The sequence below is a fragment of the Anser brachyrhynchus genome, assembly GCF_964034855.1.
Source record: "Anser brachyrhynchus genome assembly, chromosome: 2".
Lineage (NCBI taxonomy): Eukaryota > Metazoa > Chordata > Aves > Anseriformes > Anatidae > Anser > Anser brachyrhynchus.
This window is the reverse complement of record NC_137695.1, coordinates 50,196,264-50,204,795: the sequence shown is the minus strand read 5'-3', so window position 1 is coordinate 50,204,795 and position 8,532 is coordinate 50,196,264. Positions and strand designations below refer to the sequence as shown.

At 39.9% G+C, this 8,532-nt stretch overlaps 2 protein-coding genes across 2 annotated transcripts in view; one reads left to right on the top strand and one right to left on the bottom strand.

The window, feature by feature from the left end:
• LOC308189794 (tRNA selenocysteine 1-associated protein 1-like) overlaps positions 1 to 8,532 on the bottom strand; it is a 216,967-nt gene that overhangs the window by 73,013 nt on the left and 135,422 nt on the right. The window lies entirely within an intron of this gene.
• On the top strand, positions 78 to 7,000 carry LOC308189788 (uncharacterized protein). The gene is made up of 5 exons (XM_080580260.1): positions 78 to 306; positions 821 to 974; positions 5,020 to 5,215; positions 5,742 to 5,787; positions 6,606 to 7,000. Exons 1-5 carry the CDS (start codon positions 84 to 86, stop codon positions 6,740 to 6,742), a joined length of 756 nt encoding a protein of 251 aa, XP_080436386.1. The 5' UTR covers positions 78 to 83; the 3' UTR covers positions 6,743 to 7,000.

Here is an 8,532-nt window from a genome sequence, read left to right as displayed (position 1 = left end):
GGAGTAGTTTTGAACATTTCTGTGGGATTTGACAAATCAAATTTAAAAGTTAATGTTCATTTTATAGTTCATGTTCAAACAGGATGGTTAACTGTCTTGTTTGTCTCACAGAGGGTCCAACACCTGTGACCAGTAGCAGTGCATCTGCATTTTCTGCTCCTTCTGGAGAATTTCTGGATTTAGACAAATTCAAGAAGCCCGAAGGAAGCTGGGATTGGGAGACCTGCTTGGTTCAAAACAAAGCAGAGGCCACGAAGTGTGTAGCCTGTGAAAGTGCAAAGCCAAGCACCAAAGCAGAGCTCAAAGGTAATACTTCATGATTAAAACGAGGATGCATATTCTGTGATTTATTTTTTGGTTTGCTCTGATTTTTTTTATTTTCTTACCTGTTAAGCACAATTATTTTTTCCTTTGAGGTGTGGCAAAATTATTCGTTTTTCCTGTAGGAATATTGCCTAGATAACATCTGTTTCCACACTTTTCCCCAAGAATAAGTTTATCCTTTTTAGAGAAAAGCTTTCATTAATGACGTGCTTGTTCTTTACATGCCCTACACGTTGTTCATTTGGAGTTCAGACTAAAAACATGATCTTTCAAAGAAGTTCGTATACTTTTTAAAGCCAGGTGGTGGGCAGAAAACACAATTGTGAAAAGTTTTATGTAGAGAGGAAGCATGGGGTTTTCTTGTTTCTTTTACTGTTTGGTGGGTTGTTTTTTAAACAGTTTTGACTGGAAAGATCAGGACTAGAATGTAGTTCAAACCTTCACGTACTGCAGATACACCGTGGGTTACGGACTTGACATTCACTTATTTCTGCAGGTTTTGGTGCTGCGGCTGCGTCCACAAAATGCTGCCTTGCCATAATTTACATTCGGTGTTCACTCAGAGTGTTCAGGTGCAGAGTCTGCAGCTGCCTCACCGTTTATTTTGGGAAGGACAGAAGAGAAGCAGTACTTGCAAACCAGTACTTCAGGTAAACAGTGTATCTTTTGTCTTCACTTGTGCGCTTATGTCCATCAAGTAAGACCTCTGAAACCATACTAGAAAAAATCTGCGGGATTTGATATGTTCATGTACTAGAGCTTTAGAAAAAGTTTAATTCCTATATGCAGCATGTCTTCTGTCCTGGTTATTGATACGTACGCAATTAGTAGCAATCCCTTTTCTGATCTCAACACTAGGTTTAGACAAAAAATTGCGACACCTTAAGGAACCTGTCCTGCATCTCATACAAGCACAGAAGTTGCAGTGTCTCAATGCTAGCAGTACAGTTGGTGGTAAAATCTTTAGTAGGGTGAAACAGAGGCCTCACACTTTTCAGAGAAAAAAAGAGATGAGAGAGAGTATCTTATTCCCACGTACTTGCAACTATGCTGCAGAGTGTACTGCTGTTACTCTAGTGCTACAAAGGTCCAAAAATCACTGAACAGTTATTACCCAGTTTTGTATTTCTTTAATTTGTTGAAAGACTGCAGTAGAGGATTGAAGTTTTTATTGAGGATCGCTGTGTGGAAAAATTCTGATTGTTAAATGTCATTTGTATGACTTAAGAACCACGTTTTAGAGTACAGAATTCAGTATTAATTCCAGAAGGGGTAAGGGGAAGGACATTAGCTAGTAATCCCGAACAAAAGCAGTGTATAGAGCTATACTGATTTTAATCGCAGTATTCTTACAGTTGGTCTGTTACTGAACAGATATGTTTTGGGGAGATATGGTGGCCAGGGAGGCGTGTGTGTTTGTGTGCTTCCTCTTCTAGTTAAGGTTCTGGGGTTTGGTTTAGTCAGGAAAATTTGATGAGGCACCTTGTGTAAAAGGAAATGTTAACCAGCATTTTTCAACACGGTGTAGTCCCTTAAAAGTGTCATAGATGAAAAGAGGCCATAAACGCTGGGGGAAAAAGTTAGTGGGAAACTGAGAGCAGGATCACATTCAGTAGTGAGAGAGCAGCAGCCTAGGGAAAGCCGATGAATGACTGTAACAGATAGTTCTATTTTAAGTGTAAAACAACACTCAGTACTTTATAATGGTGGTCTTACCAGAGGGTTCTTCTCCATGGCTCCTAAAAGCACGTCTTGAAGGCATTCGAGTGCAGTGAACTTAAGCTGTAAGAGTTGGGCTGGTAAGCTTGGCCTGATTTGAAGCTGTAGGCACGGGGCTATAATTTCTGAACAGGCTACAAAAGAAACTGTACCACTGTGCTTTTCAGTGCTCCGTTTAGCAAAGCCATCAAATTGTTGCAGGCAATTGATGTTGTTCTTCTAAGAGCACCTGAAAGATATTTTTGTTTGAAGAGTTCAGAGGTACCGGTTAATACTGGTTCAGATAATTACAGCCAGCTCTTGGTGTTTGTGACCAATAAAGTTTGTGGCTCCAAAAGGAGTGGGTTAGTGCTAACTGATTAACTGCTGTATATGCAGAAATATGGAATCTGATTACTTACGCAGAGAGCACTTAAAATGTATTGTTTTGCTGGCTCTCAGTGAGTTGCATCTTAATGCTACCAAGGAATAAGCTTTTTGCTTCTGGCCCAAGTTTTTTAATTTGGTGAAAGCCTTTTCTGTGCACGTGCACATGCCAGAGAGGTTGCTTAAGTAACAGAAGCTATAGTAGCTGCTATCTTCTGTTTTTTGTAGAAGACAGAAACTGAATTCATCAGCTTTGTAACTGTTATGCATACTAGAATTGGTTTTCTCCCTTTTGAAAATAGTAGAGGGTATGCCTATGTCAGATTTGGTGAGCAAGGTGATCAGATGAGGGCACTGCAAGACTGCCAGAACGCACCAGGTCTGGGGGGAAAAGGAATCCGGCTGAGCATAGGAATTTCTAAAAGGTAACCAAGGAGTTGTGCATTGATACAGTTATTCTAAATAATCATATTCTTGTAGCTCTGCCTTTGGAAAGTCTGTGGCCCTTGCTGTAGTGGCTGTACACAGGATGCAGTCTACAAAACCAGAAATGCAGAAGTCCTATGTTTTGACTCCCTGGATTCATCAACCTGCTTCAGGATGGCTGGGGGAATCCAACTGTTAAAGCTAGCCAGACGGCGCAACTTGGGCTTAGCTGCCATTGTAACCAGCCTTGTTTCTCAACAGTAGCAAAGCTGAATGCATTGGTAAATATTTTCAGGTTTGGGCCTGCATAAGGTAGAAGGGACAACAAGTGGTTTTATATGCTAGGGAGTTCTTGTTCTTAGAGCTTTCCCTCTAGTTTGAGAGAAGCACATAACTAGTTTTACAGTGGGTTGACAGGAAAGAAGTGGGGGGAAAAAATGGGAACGCAGGGAGAAAGCCAAAGGCATTATTACTAGAACAGGTTTAGAATGCTATTCTTTGCTTTTCATGAGCTTAGGGCAATGGGGAGTTTAAAGCTTAGCACTTCCTGAGAGGGTTTCTTACTCTACCGGCTCAGTTCTATCACTTATTTAAGGCAATTCAGGTCTCTGAACGGTTAAAGAACTGATACCAAATTTGATGAACTCTGATCCAGGATACTGACAAAACAGGACTTCATATAAACAATTTCAGTATGTTCATGAGGTTAGCTTGTGTGTTCTGTTAAATAGTAAAAAATGACACTTCTGTTTCTGTTTACCTAGCATAATTCTGCAAATGTTGCCTCCTTCTGCTTTAGAATGGAAATGCTCTTCTCCAAGAGAGCACTGTCCAAACTTCTTTGCCAAAATTTTTTGATTAAATTAATATTGTTTTATTTTGAAAACAAGAATAAGCCACAAACATGTTTTCTTGCTTCGGCTATCCAGAAGAACGTCAACAGTATTTTCAGATTTTCCTTCCCTACACAACTGTATGTAGGAAGAGTGCAGTTGGAAGCAGAAGACCTAAGATGATGTATCTTCTGTTTGTTTACTACAGTAACAAGACAATGGATTACCTCTTTATTAGAACTTGTGTAGCTTTGCAGTATTGAAACAAATGTAGGTATTAAAATACACATCAGTAATACGTTTCTGAATGGCTGAGTACCGTGCTCTCTTAGCATTGCAATACCCAGCCATTGGATTAGTTTGTCCCTCATGTTTGCTTAGTTTGGAAGCTATTTCAGAATGCCTTCAGCTTGTATTCTTCCCCAAAAGCATAGAACTCACTTCTCTGCATCCCCAATTCAAGTGAGAGAAACTGGGCACTGCAGACACAGGAGGTCTGCCTGTACAGAATCAGTGAAGACAAGTCTAAACAGCGGATTTTTTTGAATATGCAGCTGGGTTATCTGAATGTTCTTTATGCAGTGTACCTCAGTTTTAGTACAGATAGCACTTGTCTTGGTTCTTGTCATTAGTCTGAAGCTGCCCCTGAGAAAATCTTGAAAGGGAAAGTAGTGAAAGCTAATCAGCTGGCCCTTTCTTCTTAAGAACCAGTGTATTTTGTAATTCTCCCACTAATAATAAGGCGTCATGCTGGAGAATCGCGATTGTGTTGTTAAGCAAGACTGACTTCACCTGAGCGGTATAGTTGGCAGCTGTTGAATGTTTAATGGACTTTAAACAAACAAAAAAAACTGAGCAGGTGGAGGTAGACATGGCAAACTGACAGGCGGTGTCAGATGCTTCTTTGAAATGGATAATCTGACTCCATTCACTTCTTTCTGGAAATAAGATCTAGTAATTAACCAAACAAAAGATAGAAGGGTTAAGACTGCATCTTTAAAGCAGCTGTGCTTGATAAATGTCTCTGGTCTTAAATCAATCTTTAGCAAAGCACAGAGACTTAGCAGCAGCTTGCTTATGCCAACGCTAAAAATACTTGATGTGTACAGGTAACCATGTCAAGGCTCTGGAGTTAATCCATGAGAACAATTCCTTCTGGTATTGGCAAAGGTGAGGATGCTTGCTTCTATAGAAATGAGGTTTTGAGCTGTGACTTAAGCTGTCACTTAGGTGACTGTTTAGGAAAGCTTCCTTTTAAGCTTTGAAGTATGTAAGCTGACAAATTGTTTAAGTTCAGAACTGGGTTTACAGTTTCTTGTTCTCTGACTGTATGCAACTTCTCATGTTTCAGACTGAAAGCAGAATTGCAGCGGTACCAGTCATACAACTATAATGATTATTGCCAAGATTACCAGAACTACTACTCGCAGAGGAGTTACGATGCTTACGCTGACTACAACTACAGCTCCTATGCTCCCTATGACAGCATGCAAGCTGTTGGAGACTGCTCTTTAGGAGATTCTTTAATGGCTCCAGCTGTTTTTGAGGTAAAGATAGTGCACGCTTGCTGTAAAGAAAATATTTCACAGATAATATGTTGTACAGATTTGTGTGAACCAGCAAAAAGAATCCGAAGTTGAAAACATGCTTTCTGCTTAGTGTGAAGTTAAAAGAGCAGATTCCATTCAGAGGTGTTTGTATTTAAGTGCTTAAATAGTAAATCCATAGAATTAGTGATTTATACACCATTATTTGTTCACGCATACCAAAGAATGGTTTTGACAGCATAATTGCGTACGCTTCTTCTGTTCCTGTTCTTCTGATTTGCTTTGCTTAAAGCAAATTAAACAGTTGTTGTAAGTGGTCTTATCGTGGTCAATTTATTAGTTGTGACCTCCGGAGGTCCCTTCCAACCTGTACTGTAATATTGGCTTTCTTCTAAAAATAAGTAGATAAAATGCCATCTATCCTTGTAGTTGTAGGAAGAAGGAATGGATTGAGACTGCAGCACTTTGAATCTGTGATGCTTTCTGAAATGAGTTATGATTAAACTTAGCCTTTTCTGTCTTTCAGGAATCTTCAGTTATGACTGCAATCGGTGATGACCTAATTACTGACGGTAATAAGGGTTCTATCATTGTCACTTGAGTTTAGCCATCCTTGTGCCTTTTAACAATACAAGCCAACCTCTACTGGATGAAGAACATCTTGAAAATTCAGCTGAGGTCAAACCTCTGTGGGGTTGATCTGCAATCAGCTGGGGTTTTAAAGCTGATACAGCATACACTGACCGCATCAAGTAAAACGGGACACTGTCAATGCTTCGCAGCAGGTTTCTTGTACCTGTGCCTTCATTCCCATTTGAAAATGGTCTAAGACAGAATTTTGTTCTTTGTATTGGTTCTGCTAAACAGATTTTATATTAGAAACTCAGTAATATGCAAAAGCTTTGTTCTCCACCCTGAGGTAAAAGCTTATGTTGCAGATTCCAAAAGGAGGATTCAGCTTGCACTTACAAATACGGTACAAAACATATTTGTGTCCTGGAAGGTTTGCAAAGTTCCTCACGTGGAGGCATTTTGTGTTAGTGTTTAGAAACTATCCTATGTAACGTGTATTGCCGGAGAAGTGAATTAAATGACTCTTGGGAGGGTTTCATGGCTGATTATCCTTAAACGTTATCTTTACTATCTTAAACATTGTCTTTGTCTTTATCTTGAAAGACGGTTCTAGTCCCAGCCTTCTAATATACAAATTCCCAAAAGTTGGAGCTGTGAGGCTCAAAATTTTAGAGGACTAAATACCTCACTAAAATTAGTAGATCTAATAGCTTATTACACTTAGCTTAAAATACAGTTTATTAGCCATTTCACGTGAAGTTTTTTTGTGCGCATACCTCAGATTTGATACTTGGACTTACCAGGCTTTTATTTTTAGATCCACAGCTCTACTTGGATGTTGATGAAATGAACAGACAATTCACGGAGACAAGCGAAGAACTCTACGATTCACTCATGAATTGTCACTGGCAACCTCTGGATACGGTCACTTCTGAAATCCCCTCTGCTATTTAAGTGTCTTCTAGAGCATGACCGTTAGGACCAAAGTGCTAAAACTACATTTCTTCTACATTATTCTAGCTCATAAGTTTTAAAGCACAATGATAGGTTGGGTTTTTTTTGCTATGTTTTTGACAGTTTCTGTAATCTTTTTGTTCATCACTCTCTTCTTGGAGCATCATGAAGTCATGTAAATATTCGAGAAATGTAAAGAGGTAAATGGGGTCTAAAGATAAGACTTGCCTGTGTAAATAAAAAATTTGTTTCTGCAAACCTGCCAGCAAGGGATTTTACTTGTACCTGTGTGCAGCACGTTCTCTTCCGGCTTACGGAATTTAACAGGGTAGTAAGGGTATTTCATCTGTCTTTATTTTTATATGGGCATTAGGACACAAGCAAAATCTAGCTTTCCCTTGTTTTCCTGGTTCCTTAGGTAAGCGACAAGCCAAGCCTTTCATGTGCTTGCTTAGACTGGAAGTATGTATGGGAGACACTCACAGGCCTTGCTATGGAAACACCTGTGCCCACTTTTTCCTGCAGGCTGCTGGCTCTAACTGTACTACTGATATATGCTAGGTCAGCTAAAATTGGCTTATAAATAGGGTATGTTAAGCATATGGAAGTGTAGACTTCAACTGCCATAGCTACAAACATCCCGTGGAATGAGGATGATGTCTGCTGGCACTCTCTGCATCAGCATTCAGTTTTCCCTTGCCCTTCTTACTGTTAGACTTCTCAGCTGACGCTTTACAGCGAAGAAATTGCTACAACATAATCCGTGTTCTTAAACCTAAAAAAAAAAAATCTTGGAGAAAACAACTTGCTGGTTTTCCCTCCTTGCTGGCAAGGAGAAAAATAGTCCACCAGGAACAACAAAAAAATCCTAGTAACAGCTCCTTAAGTTATACCCTCTGCTACCCTCTCTGATTGCTCTGGTCTTCCTTCATTCGTGGTAATGAAGTTTTTAAAGCTCTGGTAGAAGGATGACAGTACTCAAGTCAAAGGAGATGAGAGCAATGAGGAAAGCTTTGCTTTAAGCTAGAGCAGTCTTGCGAGTTGCTGCCTTTATGCTGTTCTTATCTTGAAGGGTACAGAGTCTTTTCCAGTCATAGGGACTCCATAACCCTATGAGTATGGAGAAATAGTTGCTAATTAACAGTGTGTATAATAAGTAAGTGAGGCTGGAAACAAAAGAATATTCCTCCAAGAAAAAAAAGGAAGCAGAAATTACTGTACTTAATAGCTGGGGAAGCTGTTAAAGCTAGTTGACACAGTTCTGGTACTGCCGTGTGTGTTTTGGGGGCAACATAAACCATAATTGCTGTGATGGCAGGTAAGAATCCAATTCTTTTTTATGGCTTAGTGTAGTCAGTGAAAGCAGTGGTCCTAAGCTGCATGCTGTTCTTAAATGTAATGCAAATTCTCTTTTGTGACTCCTCAGTACTTCCAGGTTACTTGTAGCTGATCACCAGCAACTGCTTCTGTTAGCTATTAGCTGTTGGGTCTTTGCTAGGAATACTTTCAGTCCTGAATTGAAATGATGACATCCTGAAACAGAAGAGGCTCTTGGAGTATTGTAGGAAGCGCATTCTTCCTGGTTCTAGTGCAGGTGTACACGTAGGAGGAGACAGAAGGCAAAGAACCTCACATAGGTGGAGGGGGTGAGGTGGCATCACAGTTAGAGCTGTTGCAGTTAACTCTTCCCAAAGCATGAAAGCAACGTGGCTGGGAACAGGGATTTGTTGGGTTGCTTCTTTGTGTGAGCCAGGGAGTCTTTTGAGGGGCAGATTAATAAGAATATGACA